We start from the raw sequence: 24,703 nt of genomic DNA on the forward strand, positions 1-24,703 counted from the left end.
CCCTTTCCAGGTGACCAACTTGACAAACTATCTTTAAACAATCAGCATTTCCACAGCCCTGCATATAAAAATAGGAAGGATATTCCAAATAGGAAAAAATTTGAAAAGTTATTAATGGCATTACTTTACTCATATACATACTTTATTGTCCTAGGTTCCTGGCAAAGGACCATAAACTATTCAAATATATGAAATAAACCCCAATATTGAATAATTACTTATAGTGCTCCCTAAGTTTGAATTCAGAAAAATATTGTGTGAGCCCCTTGAATCCCAAAGGTGAAACTGGTGGCAGTAGCTTTAAGGTGGGGGGTGGTTTCTGATCAATTCACATTACCATCCTCCACATGTTTTTTGACAGGAAAACTCATGGCAATTACTGCACTTGGTGACAACAAAATGCGTTTTGTTGCATTCAGCAGAAGTCTTCGGACTTCACTGACTGACATAATCTATAAACCAGATTTAAGGCTACAGAAGGCTCAACTGGTCTTTCTCAACCACATTTCCATTAAAATCCATCAGATAATATTCATGCTAATACATCAGTATTTCAAGAAGAAAGCAGAGCAAAACAAGCCTTCAATTTATGATTGTGATTTTAGCTGTATTATAGATAAAAGCACTGTACAGCGTACATACATCTGCCAGTGTAAGTACAACTCAGTGAAATTCTGATGAATACTGGATATTAGTCTCTGGAGTAAAATCCTGCTAAGTAATTGGGAAGATCTGGCAAAAACCAAGGCCTTTAAAAAAATGCAAAAAAACTTCAGAACTGCATTTCTAGATACTGAAGAATACTTGCAGCTTATAAAGTAACTTTTCTCACCATAAAATCAGAAATTAATTCCTATTTTCACTTTCTCTGCTCAGCCCTTTTTTCTGTCATCTCCAAAGCGTAAACATTTCTGGAATTAGGGCTGTACTGCTTTACATCCCATTTGTCCACCCTGAACTCCCAAGCATTTCTCTCAGCTGCCTTCCTGTCCTGCCTTGCCCAAAGCTCATTTCAGCAAGTGCAGTTACAAAGACAGCGATACAGTAATATATTTATGTCACATTATAGATTATTTCCAATCTTGTTTAGAAAGGACAGGTTCTCCATATGTCTGATTGCAGAACATCCACTGATCATCTAGGAAACATGTTGTGAAATCGACTGTAATTTGTAGCAAAGATGATGGCTGTAGCACTCACCTGCTGCTTCTCAGTTTTCCTATTTTACCAGCTTTCCTCCTATGAAGTACTGATTTTCAAATTCAGGGAATAGCACAATATAGAAGACTGACACTGAATGAAGTGCTCAACTTGACCTTTGTTTTTAAGGACTTAAAACATAACAGCACTAAAAAGCAGACATATGCCTCACTGGCTCACCGCCCTGAGGAAAACTGATGCACATTGGAAAAAACACCAAAATGAAATGGCTCCAGAGCATATGACTTTTTTGTCTGTTAACAGTTTAAATACAGAACATGGATTTTCTGAAATGATTCTTCATCTCATGGAGCTTTCACCTCTCCATTAAAACAACCTAAAATATTATCAATGCTGAAAGCTTACCAAAGTATGCACATCTTCAATGGCCGTTATGTCCCTTCGACTGATGCGATGATCATGATTATCTTCTCTGCTAAGTGTTTCATTCTTATCATCATCTTTAGAAGCAGAAATCTAGGATACACCAAGGAAACCCAAAAAATAAACAATTCCTACATTTAGGTATTTGCAGACTTCAAAGTTAAGGTCAAAAAAATATATAATTGATCAGGTTTCTCTCTCTTTCTGTGCTAGCTATTCTTCAGAACTTGGCTTTACCTACAGCTGCAATTAAAATATTACTCCTGCCTTTTCTAGATCACTGATGCAAATTTCTACTAAGATCCAACACACAGCCTTGAATACCTTACTTCAACTCAAAACTTTTTTATGCATAGAAAAAAATACTCTTATAAATAACTCAATTTTGCAAATCTTTATTAAAAGATTTTTCCTCAAAATTTCATTTTTTCTCTGAAAAAATAGTACTAGTATGGTACTGATATACCACATGCCACTGTATATACATACACATGTCCAGACATAGACAAAAACTTTTTTAGGAGGGGCGTGAAAAAGTATACAGTAGGTTTGATAAATTATTCCAGTAATCCCTTACAAATTCCCAATGTAAAATTGCAAATGTACATATGGGACTAGGCAGAGCCATGTTACTTGTCCTGTACATAACAAATTTATATGAGAAAATTAAAAGAGAGTTGTAAAAAATATTACAAATGGAAATTTGTATTTATATATTCACTAAAGTTGCTTTCTTATTATCAAAGACACATGAGTATTCTTTGTTGTTCTATACATGGAATATCTTCCCTTAGTCTTTTTATACCTATGTTTGCTTCAACTCTTCTAGAACTAATATACTAGTTCTGAATTGTCTTAGGATTCAGCTCTTTACTGTCAGTCAAACTTGCTGGGTGTTATCTGGTGTTTGTTTGCCTAGTCCAACTTAGGAAAAAGGAGTTCCTTCTGCTCTGTGCTCTGCAAACTGCATGTTTTGCTGGCAGTAATAGTATACTTTTAAGCCCCACTGAAACACCCTTATTGACCTGTGTGGCATTTGGATGAGGGCCTAGATAAATCAGCTAGTAATAGAAAAAATAGTGCTATTTTATTCCAAAAAATAAAACTGAGAAAATTTCATAAACAGCCCAGAATCATTTGGAATGTTTTATTCATGACCACATTCAATATAATTCCATTGCTTTGGACTTAGAACTCACACAGTACAGTCTTCAAGGAAAAAAAAATAAAACAAACCAAAACCAAACCCACAACCATGAAGAAACAAGACAAGTTTATCTTTGGCTTGACAATCTATTGTCTACCTTTTATTTTACCTGCGATATACATTGACAAGTACTATCAAATGGTGCAGTCTTGTTCCTCAGCAACAGATTAAAACTTGACTCAGATTGCGTTAGACATTCTCAGGGATTTGGGTATTTTGAGTGTGTTTCCAAAACAAGTAAACATTCTTCATTCCACTCAAGCAAAAAGAAAAGGCCTGCTTACCTTAATTTTCAGTGGATTGATTTCCATATCAGAAGTGCAGTTCATAGGACCATCAATTTCATACTGAACAATATACAACAGTGTGTAGTTTTTGTATTTGTAAGGCCACTGCAGAGTCATCATCACCTTGCTGAATGCACTTGGACCATTGTTTCTCAGCTGATTATGAAAATAAAGTTAAAAGATGTAAAAAAATCCCAACAATGCTGCTTTCTTGTTAATGTGCATATAGTTATTTTATATTTGAGCCAGATATGATACTGTTGCTACCCTTACCCCCAACCACTTATGGCAACAGGATCAACAACTTGACCTAAAAATGGTAACTAAGCTTCAGTCCCCCAACAGGCAAAACTTAAAATTACTTCTGTAATTTGATAAAATTACTTTGCAGAAAAACTATATGGCATTAGGTTTTTTTGCTTTGAAGAAATGTAATTTTTTTCCTTGAAAAAGAGAGTTTTGTAGTGTATTGCGTGAATCACAGCCACTGTATCTGTCTCAGCCAAGGTACCCTGAGCACAGATACATACACCCATAAGTTTCTTTAGATAAATGATCTCTTAAGTTCTAGAACAACTTTTTACTATTCTTATTCCCACAGATCTTTTAGTAAGTTTTGTTTAATTAAACAATCTAGATTAAAGCTATGATCATTCTTTTAAGGAAATTTTAAATACTTCATAAAATTTTTCAAGGCAAAAGTCTTTACAGTAATGATACAGAACAGTTGGAATACAAATGAGGATACTGAATAATTTACAGCCATAAGTCATTTTCTTAGTTCAAGTAACTTCAAATGTTTTACCTATATTTCAAAGGGATAGAAAATAAGAAGTGTGTAATGATGTAAAAAATCAGCCTCTTTATCTGGCTACTCCTGTTACACTAATTGCAGGCATTCCAGCCCTTCTTGCAGATACCAATTTTTGACCCAGCATTAAAAAAAAAAAAAAAACAAAAAACCCACACAAAACCAAACTTTGTTCCCATGCAAGAACAAAATGAAGAAAAAAAAAATTTACTACAGAGAAAAGCTACACTCAAAGACTTCTTTCTTGTCATTTATCACAGAACTGTGTAATTGAAATTAGTAGTAATTGCATACCTCATAGATATGCTGAACTAGAGGCCCAATATCATCTTCTGTTTCTGGATTCTCCTTCGGCTGCCAGTTTGCAATAGGAAGGAATATGTGATCAGGAGATGACACACTAAACAGTGGAACAAACAAGTCATTATTATAATTATTATAAAGTATGAAATGATAAATGTAATTCTCTAGAACATCTCAAGAAAATCAACACGCTTAAAATACAGTCTCCAATCTTTCATCTTCTGTATATGAAAACAGAAATGACATTGAGTGGCTTGTATATTAAATGTTCAGTTTTCTTCTCTACATGAAAAGAGGAACCTTGCATTTAGAAACATTTTTTTTTCCTGTCCTAAACTTTGGATTCATCCTACAACATCTAGTAAACCATTAATAGAAGAACTAAGATACATAAACGTCATCCAAAAACCACAAAGTGCGGAATACTTCGATAATGAGAAATATTCATGATGTAGAGACTTATCAGTACGGTCGTAAGAATAATTCAGCATGCACTGAAAACAGCGAAGCTAGCAATACTGCTTTTTAGTTGTGCCATCCCCCCACCTTTCAAATATTAACAAAATTAGATCATAATAATGAATGTAGTGGAAATTTAAAAAAATAGTGACTCGGGAATCTGAGCCAACTGGCTAAGCAAGAAGACTGTATAGCTTTTAGGTGTCAAGTACAGATTTCTGGTAAGCAGAAACAATGGAGGTAATGGAGTCATTACAATATTAATACTATGCTTAAGGCTGAACAAGGTGAAGGCATTGCAAACTTTTATTCCATAGGATTTTTAGCCTTGGTTTAGAAAAGGTTTCAGGGGTTTTCAGATGAAAAACCAGTCCATTTGTGGAGGAGGAAAGTCATCTGGAGAAATGGGTGCAACTGCAAAAATGAGGGGCGATTTTTTTTCCCCCCTAAAAAACCCTAGTAATAGAGGCACAACATTCCTTTTTGGAATTAATTTTGTTATTATTTAGAATTATTTAAGATCTAAAAGTCCAAAGGGTGGCTAGAGACAACCATATTTTTTTTATGATTAAAAATTCCCTAAGACTTCCTAAAAACTTATGCAGACCCAAAAGAAAGTTAATTGAATTAAAGACGCAAACATGCAAAGCTCATTTGAGAAAGATGTTTATTAAAATAGTATCAATGCTTACCCTCTAATTTCAACAGCTGCTAAAATGGCAAGGTCTGCCTGATAGTATGCTACTGGACTTAGATTGTCATACAGGTTGGAACTGCAGAGAAAATAAAAGTTAATTTCTTAAATTAAATAAGCTAAGTATTAAAAAAAACCCAACAACTTAAAATAATTGTCTATAACATCATACCATGACTCCTGAGCCACTGTAGGAAGGCACATTTACTAAAAACTAAGGAGCACATTCCAGCAAGTTCTCACTTAAAGTCATGCCAGTACCACCCTTAGCGCAGTTTGAAGGTCCCTCAGCAGGGACAAGTCAATAAAGGACACAACGCTAATGCTGAGTCTGTTCCTTAGCTGCGACATGTGAGAAAATTCAAATGCCAGCACTGTGGGACAACATCAGCTATATAGCTAGCAGAGCCTGAAGTTCTGCTTTAGGATATTTGTTTTACTCAGGGACTTGCTGGCCTCAAACTAGTCCCAAGGCAGGAAGGTATGCTAGGGCTATTTCTGCCTGCCCCTCTTCACAGCATTTAAACCAGGAAATGAATACAGTTCACATCTGATTCCTACACTTTAGATACACTAAGATGACAAATATTAAGGCATATAGACTCATTCATCCAGAAAATTTCTTTGGGCTTTCTTTATAAACAGAGAAAAAGAAATACAAAGAACATTCCTAGTCCCCTCAAAGCAGAGCTGGAAAGATAATCCTCATCTTCTTAGACACATCTGATTCTTCTATCTACCTAACAAATTTCTTCCTTTAGAAAAAGCTTCTTAAATGCTCCAATTATTATTCACGTCTGCTGTAATCAAAAAATACATGCAACAGTGTTTTCTTCCCAACCTGTAAATACCTCATCCTTTCAGAGACTAGAGTTGTTCTGCTAGCGATTGTGCGAGCTTTGGAAATCTAGCTTTGTGAGTTTAAGACAACAAGTATGATCTTTAAAACCTCTTCAAGATAATACCTTGATAATGCCTGTCACTATGAACTGTGATTACCAGGTTTGATCACATCATTGTTCCTGCATTCAGAGGTCACGTAAGGAAATTCCTTCCATAAGAGGTGTAAAATGTTACAGGACCTTCTTTTCTCTTCCATCAGAAGAGAAGCATGACTTAGCAACCTCACCAACTGTTTTTTTTCCTCCCAGGGAAAGGCAGTTGGTGAATGCTGTTAGCTCAAGGCAGACAACAGACACCCCAGAGAAGATCTTTTTCTGCAAAGAAGAGATGGAGTCACGTGCCACTGGCACAGCTTATTAGCTAATGGAGAAAGGGGGAAAAAAATGAAACAGACAGCAATGTGAGATCAAAGATATCTTTAGTACTGCCAAGTCCTTTGATCAGTATGGCAAACCACTGTATCATGAAAACAGAATGGCAGGTTTAAACTTATTTAACTTTTTATATTGCAGATGAAAAATGCATATGTGGATGAGAATAATTTATTCACTACATAAAAAAAAATGAAGCCCTTAAATGGAAAAAAAAAGCTTTCAGTCCACTATGGGAAAAAAAAACCAGATGTATTTATAGTGTTCATTAAGCAACATAAAACTGTATTAGGTAAAGAGATTCCTTTTGATGACCTCTCCAAATGTTAAATATCATCTCCAGTAGGTATAAATTCGTATTTATATATAATATTTATATGAAAGTGCTGTGCTTATCTTACCATTGACAGGAACACTGCTGTTTTGTTACATTTAATTTTTAGAGTCTCTTATGCTAGCTACCATACAACGCTTTAAATGGTTCACTGCATATGGCTTCTGCTCAGATCATCATGTGCATTGCCTTTTCTGAAAGACTTGTACCTCTCATCCTCAAAATACCTAACATTTTTAATTCTGGCTTTACATCAGAAGGAATTCAGAGTTCAAACATCAGTTTGAAAACTGGGCTAGAAACCCAAAGACGCAAGTCAATTATGTGGCACTACACAAGTGTCAGGAGATCACAACAGTACGCAGGTAGAAAAAAAAAAGGTTCTCGTAAAACACTTTAAGTGGTTTTGTTCCTCATTATTAGTATTTCACTTGTGCCATGGCCTGCTAAAAGCTGCAAGCAAAGAAGCTACATTCAAACATAAAACTGTTTTCTTAATTTTTTTTTCCTCTATTTTACGAAACAAAGTTCATTAAAAAGATGTGTTTCTTTTCTGAACAATTATGAGGCAAAGACCAGAGAACTAATCCAGAGTGAACCTAACTGCTTAGTTCAGTCTGTTTACTTAGCATGTTATCTGCCAGCTGAGGTACATACTCATAGATTTCCATACCTTCGGATTTGTAAGTCAAACTTCACAGAGGTATCCATTTCAGACTGTTGGTGCACGCTGAAACGCAGGCCAGCTAATAGCTGTAGAAAAAAATCACCATGGTTCAGTGGAAGCACAATAAAATACACGATAAAAGCTTCCTAATACTATTATACAAAACCAAAATTGCTTGAGGCACATGGTCATAAAAAGAACACACACAGAGAACTGGGAAATAAAACTTGTCCAGTTCAGCAAGACTAGAAATCTCTCTGTATATTTCAGACGGTGCATCACTGCCGCAAAACAGAAATGTAAGGTTTACATCACATTCACCCCCCTTGCTTTAGCCATTTTTACACATAACTGATCATTCCTGTGTGTTCTACTGTAGGGCACACTTTAATTATTCTAAATTCAGTGCCCAAGGTTTGTTCTAAGTCAGTGCATGATAGTTGTTTCAACATCTGTACAGTTCAGCTTGATATAACTTTAAAAGACTTTGGAAGTAGCATTTATTCATCATACAAAATGTCTCTTGGAAGAAAAGCACCAAAGTGTCTATAATTGGGACTGATTTTCACTATTTCCTCAGAAAATAAGACCTATGTTGTATCATCTTAATGTTGGACAAATCCCACAAATAATTTTTGAATTCTTCCAATTTCAGCTATATTTGGTAGAAGTGCAGAGGTCCGAACTAGACTCTCATCACAAAACTAGGCAGAAGAGAGAAGCACTATCAGGTTTCCACTAAGAGAAAGGCATGTTACGAACTAGCTCTTTATTACATACTAAAAAATATGTATCAGATAAATCCAAAGACAAACTAATGAGAGACCAGAGTTCTTTAGTTCCACTGTTTAATGAACTACTCCTTTTGAGTTGCATCATAAACTCATGAACACTTCTTTCAGCCTTTTATTTAGCTAAAAAATTGAAAGGAGTTACCACTGAACTAAGCAAACATGTAGGCAGCTAAACGTCAGCTAGATCTAATCTTAAATTCCTGTGAGTAAACATCCTGCCCAAACACTACTGTGATTAAGAAAAATGCCAACTGCACTCTGTTTGAGCTGCCAGACACCTGTTGGGCCAAACCTTACCTTAGTTCCTGCTTTCATGGGATTTCCCAGGTCACAAACTACCATGCGAGTTTGATTCTCTGTTTTAAATGCACATGACAGTCTTGCTAAAGCCTGCAATAAACCAGAAGGAAATATTAAGGAATGTCATTCTTTACACCTGGACACCTGTATGAAAGTCTGGAGAAAAACTCTAGATATGCTGTGTTCTCAATTTTAATAATAATTTCTCAATCCTAACACAATCAAGCACTAAATAAAATCTAAGTATGAAAGTCTCCATGGAGACAAATACTTTTGATACAAGATAGATGCTCCTTCACAGGTTATAAGAGAAATTCAATACCCATATTGAGTAGCACTGATGATTTTTGTGACCTAAAGCATTTCTCCACGTCATTCTTTAAGACTTATGTGAAGAAAACTTGGGCAGTCAGGCAAGGGTTAAAACTCTCCAAAGGAAAATAAAGACTGGAAGGAAAAATAACATGAACACTTACTACCTTACTCACAAGAGGTCTTAGAGGAGATATCAGATTTTGGATAAAGCCACATCACAAAGCTCTAGTGTAGCAGAGGCAAACTGGAGAACCAAGCCCAGGCCTGGTCCAACATATATGAAGGAAGTGGTATCAAAAAGTTGGAATCCTTTGATATAAGGGGGAAAATAGTTTTCACCCTAACATTCTGCAACTTTATAGATATATTGATTGATCATAGATTATACTGAATGAAAACAAGAATGAAGAAAATCTGAAAGTGTATTACTTATCTATAGCTATAACAGGCTAAACCAAAATTTGGATGATACCCACTTACCTTCAAAGAAATAGAAGTTATACAGACATTTTATAACACAACAAAGGAAAGTCAGGAAATAAATTTTAATATTCTGTGTAGTCAGGATAACTGACAACCAAGACTTTCTACATACTTAGGTGGAAGAGAACAGTAATATGCAACATCACTTTTTGCCTCCCAGGCACACAGCTCTTTAGCTAGCACATGACATAATAAGTCTAAATTTAAATAAATTAACAAGGGCACTGTTCAAATAAAGTCTTGTAGCAGATAAACCCTCTGTGTCAAGCTCCATTACACAGATGATTCTCCTTTGTTGCTAGGAGTAAGCTCTTAAACTGGAACCATCCAGCCAGGTGTCATACAGCCTTTGGACTTGGAAGAACCTTACAATTTTTTCGGTGCTTTGCTTTAAGATTGAAGCATGAAAACCACCACTGACAGATACTCTCCTGCAGAACTTCCACAGCAGCACCAGAAATATGACTATGCAAAAAAGAAAGATAGTTGGAATTTTACCTCGTTGTTACGAACAACACCAATGAAATCTGCTTGAGGCGGAACGATTACAAAGAGTTCTGCTTCATAGGCTCCTTCTCCTTGATTCTGAGCACTGACAATTAGTGTCAAGGGATTGTCATCACCAATATAGATCTGCTTCTGATCACTACAAAAAACAAGTGTAAAAATGAGCTCTACTTTCCAGTCTTAAAGTATATTGGACTAGAGAAACAAGAGACATTCTGAAATTGCACAGACATTAGGGAAATCTCGAGGCAGTACCTATGCTTCAGGAGTATCAGGAGAGCTCTACAATACGTTTGAAACAAAAACCAACAATTTTTTTCATACATGTGACAACAGAGCCCTTGCCCACCCCTTGCTGGATAAAATCACACCTGCTCACATCTTCATGTGTCTATCTAGTATTAAATAACGGAACAGCAGTATATCCAGCTTAGCAAATATACAAATAAATACTGTGTACCTATAGTGAGGCCCGGGTGGGGGGAGGTAGTGCATGCTCTCCCTCTATTACACACTAAAGACATTAGGTTACAAAGCAGAAAATGGGTTTTCCCTAAAACAAATAAGCATGAGTTTGTATTGTATACATTGAGGAGTCCTACTTATTTCTATACATCCCTTTAACAAAATTATTACAAGCTCTTGAATTTTAGAATTCAAGTAGGGAAGTTACTTTCCCTTGTAGTATTTTTCTCATGTATTTACCTTTCTACTGAAACCTCCAGTTTTGGTTTGCAGACATTATCATCACCACAATCCAGCAGAATATGTGCCTACACAAAAATCAAGTGCATATTGTTTTAATAAATCCTGCATCTGTTCTAACATACATTTCTAATAATACTGTTTCACCACAAAATTAAAACATTTCTAAATAGCTGGTGGTTATGAGAGATCTTCATCTCTAATATTAGTCTCAGAAGACAGTAAATTACTTTTTATATGTGGGGGGCACTGTGCGTAATCCTGCCACACTGCAATTCTAGAACCGATGCCTACAGATCTTAATCCTCTTCCCATACTTCGTATAATCTGTTCATCTTGAGTTGCATCTCCAGCATCCTCTTTACAAACAAGTGTAAACGTTTGTATAAAGGGCAGAAATACAAAAACTACATTTATTACGTTAAGAGAACTATAAGGATAAACAGAAAATAATAATAACAGCAGCACAATAAGAGCAATGGATGAAACACTAAGATTAACACATTCAATACTACTCCTAACTGCTTTTCTCCAGAAAACTGTTAATTGGTATGCGTGAAAAGGAAGTCCAGCACTAAGGAATAACATATCAAAAAAAAAAATTTGACACAGAGAGAAGGGAAGAAAGAGAAGACAAACATACAATAACCATCAATATTTCCATAATTCAAAGACTAAAGACTAGATATATATTTTGGTATCTTAGTTTTTCAGAAGGGCTAAGATGAATATAAGTACTGAAAGCTGAACATATGTTCTGGGTTCTCTCATCACAGATTGTGTAAGATTTATACCTGTCTGCTCATATTAGCAGGAGTGAACTGGTTGAGGATAGGGTGCAATCCTGTTGCATCGGCAGCTGTTCTGTAATCCAGACGATATTCCATAAAAATAGTAATGGGAGTTAGTTTGTCTCTAAATTCAGATTCATCCTGAGGAAACCAAAGATTTTAATTACAATTAAAACATCTGAAGAAAATAACAACAGTAAAAAAAAATCCTTCAGAAGTCTCTATAGGCAACAAACACTCATCCCAAGTGCAATACTGAATAGTACTTTTATTTATTGTTCATGTTGTAGTAGGAATGAGGAAGTCAAAACAACATTAAAACTTCTGAGCTCTTTCTTTTCAAACTAGAAAATTGCTTGTCAGAAAACCTGCAGTGTAAACTTTGAAGACAGACAATTTTAGTAGTGACATGCTTGTTTTACAATTTGAAAACTGGAGCATACAGAGGTATTAAGTCATAGAACTGTAACAGCGAGGAGCCTAAGGGGCTATACAATACACACAAAATTCAATGGACTTCTAAGATCCCTCATGGATATTCATTTTTGGACTTGTGATTTTTCCTTCCTAAAATTATTACTTTGCACTTGGATTCACTGACTTTCATATTGTTCATTTCAGATCATTCTGGTTATCAAATGTCGATCCTGCCTTTCAGAGTCCTTACAAACCACCTCTTAGCTTTACGTTAGCCACAGATTTTATCAGTGTAATCTTTGCTTCATTATTCTCATTTGTGAGAATATGAGAATTACTGAACCTAGGACAGCTCATTGTGGAATCTTACTTCAGAAGCTATCTTCTATGGGCAGAAAACTATTGATAAGTCTTTTCCTTACAGTTTTCAAATGTTTTTGCATCCAATTGAAAGTAATTTCATATAGGTCATGTGTCATTACTGTATGAGAATGTTGGGTGGAAAAGTGTTAAAGCTTTACTAACACCAAGATCTGGGATGTCTATTTCCATATATCTATCCCACTCACAAGGCCAAAGAAAGGTATTACCTATCCTCCATGAATCCTTAATGATTACTAGTATTTTTATTGGGTGTTTTTTTGGTGAGGGGAGTAAGTATTGTTTATGTTTGATTTATAAGTACTCAGAGATAAATCTGAGCTGCATCTAGCTTACACAGCTACACTTTCACACATCTTTCCTTATTTCAGCCACTGTTTATTCTACCGGGTTACACTTTTTAATTATGGTAGCATCTGTCCACATTTGTGGGGACTAAAACAAAAGGACAGAAAAGTAAACTTAACATTTCAGCCTTCTATGTCTGCTCTGTTATTTGCTGATCTTTGCTTTTTAGTTGCAGATCTGTATTTTTCTTTATTCTTTCACCTCCAAAGTAGAAGCACAATTTCGGCTTATTAAATTTCATGCTCCTTGGAAATTATAACTAATTTTGTGCCTAGATGACCTGTCCAAGAAGTCCATAACAGAGTTCAGAATTGAATTCCCTATCCATTTAGTGAGCAGGACCTTAGTCAAAATAAAATCCATTGTTCATCCTCTAACAGCAGTGAAAACCCAGGACAGACATACGGTTTTAGTAATTTCAAGTCTATCAACTGGGCATGAAGTTTCTCTTTCTTCTATTTTTTTTAAACACTTCACACAAGGAACTTGTAACAGACAATGCACCAAAAATCATTTGCCTAAAACATAAATGACTGCTTACCCTCAAAAAGGCATCGAGTTCTTCACAATTCATTTTGCCCCCCTTTGTAATCGTCATGTTCTTCGAGTGGCTAGGCTGTTTGCTGTGGAGAAAGAGAGCTCTCCTTATCGCTCCTTTCTGCTTAAGTTTATCCAACAGCAGCTCCACTTGGAAATCTGGCCAATCCAAAGCATTTAGGTTAGGGTTATTTCACTCAATTAAACACAGTGCAGATTCCCGTCAGAAATTGAACTAAAAGCTGATTTCTGCTAAAATAAAAACCTAGGGCTTGGAACTTCTAAAACTTCCAGTTCTTTCAATATAAAATCTGTTCCTACATTAGTTCCCAATGCAGTAACTAACAGGCACTGTTGTCCTAAATCAGATGCTGCTTTTCCTTAAAATCTGGAAACATAACAACACTGATACATTTATAATTGCTATAAAACTGCAAGAACAAAAGTTAATTTTCTTCCCCCCAGAAAATTGTAAAGCAGTCTTGCACATAATTATTTAACTGTATTGCTAATCTAATTACATCACATATTTGATATAGATAATGAAATTTAAAATATATAACAGCTATTTGTATGAATCTTCCCGGATCACGCCACCTCTGTACATGCCATACAGAAAATAAGGAAAAGCTTTTATAGTCAGTAGACAAAACCTGATTGTAGCAGCCTGTCTGCCATGCTACAAAATCTTAGAGACAACTTAAAAACATGTTTGAAACAATCTGTTCCTGATTTTGATCCAGAGAATCTGATACAAAACTCAGTTATATCAATCAGAAGGTCAGGATTTCAACAGAAATGTGATAAGTTCCTTGTGGCTTGTCTGTATTTTTCAGGCCTAACAACGCGCATACTTGAATATTCTTGTCTAAAACTCCCCTAAATGGGAGTTGATCTCAATTCTGTAAAATACAAAGGACTTTCCAAGACAAGTTCCACCAAGTCATTAAACATATGCTTAAAGTCAAATTCCACTGACTTCACACAACTTCAGCAAAAAAACTGAAGACAGTCATATAGATGCATATGGTTACTGAACTGGTAGGATTATTCTGTAAAGGGTAGAACGGTTTCAATAATGAAAAATGACCAGTGGTCATGTCTGCAAACAATATGAAAAGATTTTAAAGTTTTTCAACTAGCTGAACTTACTGAGTGAATTAGGGAGTTTTCCTTTGCCATCCGCTTTTAAGCAGAACTTTACTTTGAAGCTGTTTTGGAAAAAAATAAAATATTAATGTCACACTATTTTTCTCTAATTTTCTTCTAAAATTCTGTTTTCTACTGGTGGAAGAGAAAGTATAACCTATAGGTAGAAAGCAAGGCAAAGCTTTGGAGTTTTGATTCATGTAGGAGTAGTCACAGGTGAAGTAGAAGGTTTACTCCTGAAATCAAATGTGGCTTATTTATTTTTAGAGCTAGAAGGAACTGACATACTGAGTTGAAAAAGAAGTTAGCACTAGAAAGGAAAAGTGGGTTAGGATAATAGTCCAGGAACAAGAACCAAAACTGGTTTGCACAGTAGATCATTTCCCAAGTGTCCTCCATAAGCCCACTCTATTTTTCACCCAAAAAGTACGTTAATGGCTAAAAACATTGCAAAAGCCATGTCATCGTTAACAGTTGGGAAGATCACTGTACTTAACACAGACAACTGGCAATCTCTGCAGGTAGGATGTCACTTAGGAGTCAGTCTAGCATCTATAGAAGACAATGTTGGTCTTCCCACTGTTGTCAGAGTTCTTGTTTTGTACTGTCCAGTCTTTCAGAAAAAAAAAAAAAAAAAATCTGTGTTTGACTGCCTTTCTTTAATTAGCGGACTAGACTTCCTGAATCCTTTCAGAATTGAAAGCTTATGAAAATAAAAACCAAAAAGGTCCCTCCCCTCAACGGAAAACAAAGATACCTTACTTACCAAGAAACTTTTACATCTCCCAGTGAACAGGCTTTATTTTCTGGGTTTAGAATGGTTGGATTAACTTCCAGGGCAGCATTTACTCTAATAACTGGCCTAGCCCTGCGAAGAAAATTTCCTCTTGAACAGCATTCAACACCGTGTTAGATAATACCCTCCCCATCAAACTGCGAAATGCACACAGACACATGTAGGCAATATTTAGTGAAACTGCAAGAATAACAACCCTGAGTAGATTAGGGAAAAGCAGGCAGCTTTCCAGTGCCCTTTTATTACCATCAGAGTCAGAAATGGACAATTGTGTTAAGAGGACGTCCTATCTATTTCTAGCACAGACAAACAAGGTATTTTCCCAAAATGAGCAAGTTTGGATGAGAAGATCAGGATTGCAGTGTAATAGCTAGCAGCACCCTTTATGTGTCAGAATCTAGAAAGCTGTCACTCAGAAAGCCTTGAAGACAGTTTGTTTCTATTTCCTCTTAACTATAGATTATTGAGAAAGATAAATAATAGATAGCAGACCGTAGACTGACTCAGTGAAAAGAGCAGTATGACCTTTTTTTTTTTTTTTTATCTCCAGAAGTTCGGAAGATGGAGTGGCAGAATTTCAGACTTCCTAGGTCCTGCTTTCTTTTGTAACTCAAGAATGCTTCTGAGCTTTCATTCTGCTTCTAGGTATGTAAAAGCATAGAGGGATACTTACCTATACAAAACAGCTGTGTCAACACCAAAGGCCCCAACAATCAAGTCTAGGAAGAAAGGAGAAATATTGCACATTACAATTTATTTTTTAGAATATGCTGTTAGTCACAGCTACCATTAAGTTATTCTAAAGCAACATTTAGAGCAAAGGACCTGGATATCCATTTTTGTCCACATCTGTGGCTCCTTTCAGCGAGTACCCAAAGCTGGGCGGCATAGTACGGGCAGCCCACTGCCCTTCAAGAATTTGAGATGGGACAGCATTCAAACCATTTGCTCTTCCATTGTAGATATAGACAAGTCCTCTCTTGTCCTCTCCCCCATATGGTGCGGCAACTGCAATATCTGTAAACCAAAAGAACAGCTGTCAACATCTCCAGACATAGACTAGGAGAATATATTTGTGCTTACATCAATCAATAATTTCTGATATTACAGTTTCAGTGTGTGTCATTAGGGAGGAAATGCAACTGGCCTATAAAATGCTCGTCAACGACCTTTTTTTCTTTTTAATTGGATGCTGGATTTTCTGGAAAGTATAAATGTTTAACAAGAACATACATATAGGACTTGGGGGCGGGAGGAGTAAAGAAATAGTTCTGCAAACACTTCTGCATTTCAGTGACAGACTTACAGCCAAATCATATGGATTTGAGATGGTTTTGAGAGTATTAAACCCCCAGAATTAGTCATGGTTGGCGACAAATCACAAAACTAAGTGGGACTGTTTGCTCATTTCATTAACACACTCATCGTCCTCCAAAGGGTGTGACATTTTAATAATTCTGGAAAATTTAAATCGCCTAAAGCAATGGTAAATATTAAAACAATGGTGAACATCAAATTCTAGTCCATCCTGATCATGGCTTGGCAATATGTTTTATGGAGAACTTTCAGTTAGTGCAATTATGCTCTCTCTTAAAGCTTAATAAATTTGGGAGTACTCATCACCAATGACTAATAAACAGTAATAAACAAAATGCTAACTGGACTATCTGTAACGACAGCTATAGAAGTGATCTAAATTCAGCATTTCCACAGTCAGTTGAAAGACCAAACATGAAAATGTTTAAACAGAGTAATTACATTATTCCCTCCTCTTTCCTTAAATTCAAGAAAGTTTCATGAAAAGAACAGAAGTTTACCATTTTGTATTTTTGACTCATTTTTACAAACTTTATGAAAACAGTAAAAATTCCAGTCTTGCACCATACTGTGATGGAAATCATTTTAATTAACACTCCCAAAATGAAACACAGCAAGGAAAACTAGACTGAAAAAACAGGCTAAGTAATGACAAAGCAATTACAGGGAGGCAGCTTGTGCTATGATTTTCTCACGTACAGTGTATTTCAGATTAAAATATGATGGTATCAAAACATTGTTTGGATATCTCATCAAGTGGTCAGATTTTTGGCTATCAGCTGTTACCTTTCCAATGTCTTCTGTAAATAGTTGCAGTGATACTGCATCTTCACACTAATTCTGCATACTACTAGCAATGAAAATCTAAACATTAACCTCATCAAAACCAATGGCATCAAATATTTTGAACTACAAAATACACATCATGTTCACACTGGTACATTACAAAAAGAGAATCTGAAGTTAACATACTTGTAGTTGGCCTAAAAATCAAGTTTTATCCATTAATGGATAAGTCACTTATCCGCTTAATATCACTTAATGGATAAATTGCTGGAACAAATTATACTGCTTTCTACATCTCTTCTGAATTTCTTACAAGGTTTTAAAATATGACTATTTTAGATATAGAATGAGATCTTTCCAAGAAAATTAAAGAAAGCTGAAGATTAGAGAAAATGCCAATGATTTCATTGTACAACTAAATTAGCTACCTGGGAATTTGAAGCATTAGCCTTTTATAATTTTTGAGCTTTCAGAAAATACACAGCTTGCAAGCAGAATCGGAAAACCAAAAATGAACTTTTTTTGTGGAAGTCAGATTCCTTCCCCTCTTTAGGAAACACTGGAGTATGACTTGCAGAACAAAGTGTTCTCCCTAGGACTCCTGGAAGTCTCTGTCCCAAAACCTGTATGATTCTTGTCTGTTTCACTGCTCTCCATTCATAAGTGAAATTAACAAGAAGCATTGGCAAAGGGTTTGAGGGTCCACGGCTTCAGTTGTATCAGACTCAAACTTCTCATCCAAATACTTGCTCAAGACACCCAGCTCTGGGTATAGTTGGCTGTAGTTGTTATGGTATATTTTCACAAAATTTTGAAATAAAACAATCTAGACTTTTCACAGGAAAATCTCTTCTATCAGAAAGAACATGTTTAACCAGCTCTCTGAAACACAACCTGTTTTTCAGTCATCATTATGTTTCTGAAGAGGAAAATTGGCTTTAAGCAATAGAAACAGGAAAATTATATTGAAGATGTCCTAATAAGTCACAGTTGAAAACAGAAATAAAATGATCAGTGTAACAGCTAAAATAATCCATGCTGTAGTTTAAACGGTATAGTCTCTGCTCGATGCATACATGTAACTCCTGTTAGCATTCTTGGGAGTAGCATACAAGCATCGAAAGGAGTCTAGACCTTAGCGTCCAACATTCAGTCATGGTTAGAATGCCTAATGTTTGTGTGCAGAATCCACATTCAGTGTGATGTTTCATGTATGAACGGAAAATACTGATCGATAAATAATGTCCTACCATTGAAGCCATCCTGATCTAGATCCCCCAGTGGTGCAATAGAACTGCTGAATCTTGCAAATATCTCAAACCCATTCAGCTTTGTAATCTGAAACCCTCCAGAGGCTCGTTGAAGGCAAATGGAAACTTGGCCGACCTCTTGAAGTTTCCCATCAGAACCTCGATCCATAAAAAGGGGGGCTCCAATAAATAAATCTGTATAACTGGAGCAAAGAAGGATAAGGTTCTTCAGTAACACCATGAAAATTCAGTTTCATTCTCTTAAGCATGAGTTAGTACTCAGCACTGAAGTCAATATTAAGATGAAAGTTACCTATTTAAATTGCAACTGAAGGCAAATATTTATTGACAAAGTAAGCACAAATATACCAGAAATTAATGCATTTGAAGCATGTGAATACACACGTGTACTGATGTAAATAAATACAAAACCAAATCTACAATTGTTAAAACAAATGTTGAATGCTAGTGAGAAAGTGTGTTGTGCAGATACATGTTAAACCAGTAATGAAAGCAGAAATCTATATTGGGGGAAAGACTTTTTAGTAAAAGCTGCTTTTTTTCTTTCCAGAAACAAGTTAGGTGTCAGTGGGGAGAAGAGGGCACTTACTTGTCCCCATTGATATCTGTAGCAGCCACCGAATACCCAAAATAGGCAGCCATCTGGAAAACAAAATTCAAACCGAACTTGTGAGTTGTGATACAAACACACAAACAAGTTTATATAAAGCTGTATAGAAAAGATGTTAAGGAGATGATAATATATACCACAAATTTTTTTGTCTCCTTTCTCCTTCTTACTCCATTAGAAAGTAACCTGATCAGTTATCCTCCCCACTCCCCCAGTCCCCTTTCCCAATTCTCAAAATAGGCAGCATTTCCTTCATTTAAATAAGATTGTTTTTCTAAGTAGTACTACAAAACAAGAATTCACAGAATATGTATTTTTAGGATTCCTACAGACTTTATGAAATTTTTCTTTGGCACATAAGTTAATAACACACAGAACTGATATGTTCTGGTACCCTAAATACTGTCTCAACGTGTCACCTTCATATAGGAATAGCCTCCCAGTCACCCACCACACTGAATAAAGCTACCTACCTGCTCTCCAGTGAAGTTGTACATGGAAGACATGTTTTTCCCATTGTAAATAGACACCTGCACATGAAAAAATACACATTATAGCATACCAACAATATTAATCTTTTTTTATTTATTGTAAAGTTTAATGTTTCAAGTTTCCTACCATGCCCAGAGTTCTTGCTGCTCTTGGGACTCCTGATACAAAGTCTGAAATACAAAGCAAGACACCCAGATAACATTCAGGTCTCAAAGCGCAATGACTTTACCTGAACAGAGCAGTTCACTCCAAGTGCTTTACATATTTTCCTGTACAGTGTATCATTTGTCCTCTATGATTTATTTGAAAAAGCTGCCAAGCATATTCACATTTTTTTTTTACTGAAGCAAGGGTCTTACCTTCTATGCCATCACCATTGAAGTCTCCAACAGCCACTGAATAACCTGATCAACAGACAAAATTAGTAAAATTTTAAAACACTTTTAAAATCTTATTAAACCTTTCATCTCTCTTTACACTCTTCATAGGTCTCTGTGCACAATCATCTCGGTTCATCTTAAAATGCAATGGAATAAATAGTGACTCCGAGTAGCTTGGACTATGAACAGCTACATGACTAGACTGTAATTCATCAGCATCCATGAATTTGAGACCAGAAGATGAAAATTTTAAAATTATCATCCTGGGAATTGTCCTGGTCTATCCTTGCTTTTTTCTGAACCCAGTTAGATGCATATGAAGCTAAATTATGACTTCCCATTCCTCTAAGGGACTCTCTTCATTAGTTTTCTTCCCAAACGTGACTCTTTCACATTTTCATTTTGCCTTTGTAGATTAGCTAGAAACAGCTACTTTTCTACAAAAAATAGGTATGTGACTAACTTCTCACGTAAAAATTATACCTCTGCCATTCCCATATTCAGCTTGAATCACAGAGCACAAGAAATCATTAAAATATTTCCATTTCTTTTGTCATCAGGTATTTTCCGAATCAAGCCTATGGCAAGATAACTAAGCTTTTGTCATAATTAAATTACTGCCTTTTCAGGTATGTAGCTCTTTAAATCATCTGTCAAATGTTGAATTAATAGTAGTGTGATTCAGACTTAAATATGAATAGCACAAGGGAGTTTTTCAAGTACAGCTAGGTTTTCTTCCTTTTCAAACCACGCACCCAAGTAGCTGTCATCAAAAGCAGCACTGGCAGGTCTGGTTGCTAACTGGTCATCGTATCTTGTACTGTAGACTTTGGAGTCATATTTAGCCACAATCTCTGTCACTCGATCAGAAATAAGTTGGCCTAAAGAGAACGAAAAAAGCTGAAAACCACAGAAAAATGTGTGCGCACTCATTCAATAAGCAACAGGACTCATTTACAGAATGCCCACTGCTAAAGCAACAGCTGTTCCACAATACTGACCAGAAAATAGCCAACAGCAGAAGCACTAGATAGGATATAAGTGAAAATTTGGATCCTACTTCAGCAAAGATTTATGCACATATTTAATCAAACACATACAGAGTTCTCACTAAAAATAGAAGCCACTCCTACATGTAAGCCAGGATTTAAATGGGCTTGCTCGCTAAGGTAACAGTAAGCATATGCTTATGGTATTGCAGAACTGAGTCATCGTTCCTTGTCTATATACCATAAGACCTTAATATGGCAGACAAGAAGCCAGTTAGGATGAGCAAAGTGTATTGATGCATTCTGTGTTCACCTCACTAGCCACTAGGTGGGGACTTCATTACATTCTTTGAGTTTAAATTCAATCCTGAATTACAGAAAAATTTTTTCCAGAAGACCACTGACTTCGCATACATACTCATACATGTATGAAGTATAGGGAAAATTACTCCTCCAGCATTTGAGAACGTGGAATAAAAATCCTGGGTGAAAAATCTATCTTTTAGAAGTATACTACTGAATTCTATTCTGAAGTAAGATTTTTTTTTTTGGTAGTAGTAGAAGAGAATAAGGTTGTTTCGGCAGATGGGCTGTCACTTTTGCCAAAAAGCAGTAAAATGAATACAAAACCATAACTATATTACACTGTATCTGCCATTTAGTTTCAATCATTCCATTTTTTTTTCAGAGTTTGAAACATAGGACTGGAAACAAGCCTCCTGTGCTGCTGCATCTACATGTAGGCTGGCGTAATACAGAACATCTTTCATAAACATTGGTATTTACATTAAAAAAACAGACAACAGGGTTCGGCAGCTATGTCTTGACTGGAGCAGCACCATCCTTTGAACAGAGCACTATAGCTAAACACTGAATGATCCTGCAAACAAATACTGACTGAAGCCCACATTAGCAAAATATATAGGTAATGATGTGTTTAAACAGTGCAGTTAGAGGTAAAATGTGCACCATGGCACAAACAGATCAATATGCAGAAAAACACAATACATCTTTGCCATCAAAGGAGAATAATGATGGTTCTCGTTGCAGGGTACATTTCTCATTGACAATACACGCTTCATGTGTGTCAGAAATTACCAAATGTGTAGATTTAGAAACAACAAGCAAAATATGCTAAAGGAAACTTATCCTGCTAGTGGAAACAAATTCCACATTCCTGGGAAAACGCCTTTAAAACAACCATAGAGCTATTTAAAAGAGACATCTATACAATTATTACTTCAACTTTAATCTGTGGTTGCATTGATTATTCAGGAAATATTTTGAAAGATGAAGAACAATTATTTCTGTTAGTTTTGTTACTGTGAAGACTTCGACAGCAGTTGGAGGAGTGTGGATACAAACAACTAACAGAAAAATCAAAGAGGTCAACCTCTCTGTGACCTAAGTGCTATATCTCACCTTGCCAGTAAAAACTTCCAGGTCCTCCAAGGAGCACCCTGTCTCCCTTGCCGGGGGGAAGAAAAAACACATTAAGCATATCTAAAGACAAGAGAATGTGTCCTGCACTTTATATAGGAACTAATCCCATGCACGTGTATCACTGTCACATCACGGACTCAAATACAATTTATTTTTTGAAGAAATGATTAACTAAAAATGCATCTCGTAAAATGCTAAGATAACAATATGCCTTAAGTGTTTTGCTTCTCTACTTCACCCATTTAAAATTCCTGTCAGAATTCTGCTTTTATTGTAATAGACCCTTCTATCCACATAAACGTTAAGACAACAGAAATACAATTAGGAGAAAACTCTGAGACTCCTACAAGGCAATCATAACGTTTTTAGGTCAGTACACAAAACTAGTTTCATCTTCTGCTCCTGCCACTTTCTATAACTTATCTGCAGAAAAGTTTAATTCAGAAAAGCTGTGATGTAATTCCCCCACTCCATATTCCTTGGTACAACTGCAATCCACAAACCATTTTATTAAATTCTAATCACATTAACTATCCCAGTGCTGGGAATTTGCTCCCTAAGTACTGAATTGGGCCATAGGGTTTGCTGCATAATTAAGCCACTTTTTCTGGTTTCAATCTCAAGAACTCCCATATTCACCCCTCAGAAAAATCTTGGTCAGAGACTTGGAGATACCTTATACCCAGGCTTGCCCTCTCAGCTAGGGTTTTGGATTAGAGCCCAAGGTTGTTTTTAACTGGGGCTAGAGTCTGCACAGTTAAGCCTGAGGGGTGCACACAAAATAAACACTTACAGTCCTATAACTGCACTTTGTACAGTTTCGAAGGTATATGACCCAATCATAAGGTGTGAAGAACCCAAAAAACTGCAGTATCACAAATAGGACTTGCGTGGTCTTAATGTGCCAGACTATGCTAAACAGTTTAACTACACAATATAAAAAACTAGTTAGATCTCAGATTTGTGCACAGTTTTATTGTGCTTGGATTTAAAAAGTAATTGTGGATTTTAAAAAAAACCAAACTATAAAGGGCAGGGAGAACATAAAAGTAGAATAAATATAAGACAGATGCAAAAAAAGGAAGGAGTCTACTTCTGCTAGCTGCTGAGAAAAACAAAATATAGTTCAGAAGAACTTTGTTTACCAGTACCCTTTAGCAGTAAGCTATTCTTCCTCAAGAAGTAACACTAGCTATGCACTGGCCCCTTCAAAATAAGTGTCTCAAAAAACCTGACTACTACAGTTTATTTCACTTGAGGACCAGCTGCAGCAGAGGCTTATGGCATTAGGCTGGAAAAGCAGATTATTTGTTTAGGACATGATTCCTGCAAGAGGTGAAAGCATGCTGCTGTGAAGATGTAGGGAGAAACAAGTTTATGGTACTGGAGTGGTTTAAAGTTATTTTTTATTATTTCAAGAATGTCTTTGGCTGTGGTCTTTTCCCCCTTTTTCCCAGGAATGGTAGTTTACATTTAGTTTCTTAATAGGTGTGCTTGTATGTGTCTGTATCAGGGTTGTTGTTAACTTGCAACTGTCTGCTGACTTGTAGGAACTGAGTAAGAATCACATACCTTTGTAAAGTCAATACTAAATCCACCTTGGCAAAATCCCTGTCCATCTGCATCAATAGTGGCTACAAAAAAAAGAATGGATAGAAAAGAAAGAGATAAAAAGAAATAAAATAAATATTATCAGTACTAGATCGGATGACTCTGTGGATACTTCCCAATGTATCTTCCTAAGTAACCTTGCGCTCCTGAACTTGAGCCTTGGAATTTTTGTTCTCCTAAATCAGTATTCTCTCTTTATCAATGACTCACAAACAAATGCTGTAACAACTTTAGGGCTGCAGACACATATAACATTAACATACGTTCTAGCTTAACACAGTCAAAGTAAACAGCAACTCCATATTCCTTCATATTTAATCTTTAAAAGTTTTGGGGAAAAATATTTGCAATTTTTATTGAGGAATAGTATCTGGAAAATAGGCAGTAAGATTTTATTTTCATTTCGAAGAAAAATCTGAAAGGTGCGTAACTTTAAGTTGTTTCAAGTATTGGCTTAAAGCAAGAAAAAAGCATACCTGGCTGAAAAAATCTCTACATACTGAGACTCATAACAGCAAGAATTGTTCTGGCTGAGTTAATCTTATGATTATACAGCTCCAGAGCAGAAATGTCAAGACCCCCTTATCTGGAAGTGTGACTACTTTTACTAGCATGATTTAGTTTAATATGTGCTTATTTAACTTCTTTTTATGTTGGACCA

The 24,703-nt window shown here is 35.9% G+C and overlaps 1 protein-coding gene across 1 annotated transcript in view; it reads right to left on the bottom strand.

Moving 5' to 3' along the window:
• LOC104467434 (integrin alpha-V-like) overlaps nt 1-24,703 on the bottom strand; it is a 42,729-nt gene that overhangs the window by 2,273 nt on the left and 15,753 nt on the right. Inside the window, 23 exon segments of the mRNA XM_010081208.1 lie at nt 1-58; nt 1,567-1,677; nt 3,076-3,234; nt 4,184-4,289; nt 5,344-5,424; nt 7,627-7,706; nt 8,712-8,804; nt 10,011-10,158; nt 10,725-10,792; nt 11,519-11,656; nt 13,203-13,357; nt 14,351-14,409; nt 15,114-15,215; nt 15,817-15,862; nt 15,969-16,160; nt 18,497-18,699; nt 19,107-19,159; nt 19,601-19,657; nt 19,746-19,789; nt 19,979-20,023; nt 20,755-20,880; nt 22,411-22,456; nt 24,004-24,065. The exon segment at nt 1-58 is cut by the window's left edge and continues 5 nt beyond it. Coding sequence (XP_010079510.1) covers nt 1-58; nt 1,567-1,677; nt 3,076-3,234; nt 4,184-4,289; nt 5,344-5,424; nt 7,627-7,706; nt 8,712-8,804; nt 10,011-10,158; nt 10,725-10,792; nt 11,519-11,656; nt 13,203-13,357; nt 14,351-14,409; nt 15,114-15,215; nt 15,817-15,862; nt 15,969-16,160; nt 18,497-18,699; nt 19,107-19,159; nt 19,601-19,657; nt 19,746-19,789; nt 19,979-20,023; nt 20,755-20,880; nt 22,411-22,456; nt 24,004-24,065 — 2,232 coding nt within the window.

The sequence above is a fragment of the Pterocles gutturalis genome, unplaced genomic scaffold (assembly GCF_000699245.1).
Source record: "Pterocles gutturalis isolate BGI_N339 unplaced genomic scaffold, ASM69924v1 scaffold13014, whole genome shotgun sequence".
In the NCBI taxonomy this organism is placed as follows: Eukaryota; Metazoa; Chordata; class Aves; order Pterocliformes; family Pteroclidae; genus Pterocles; species Pterocles gutturalis.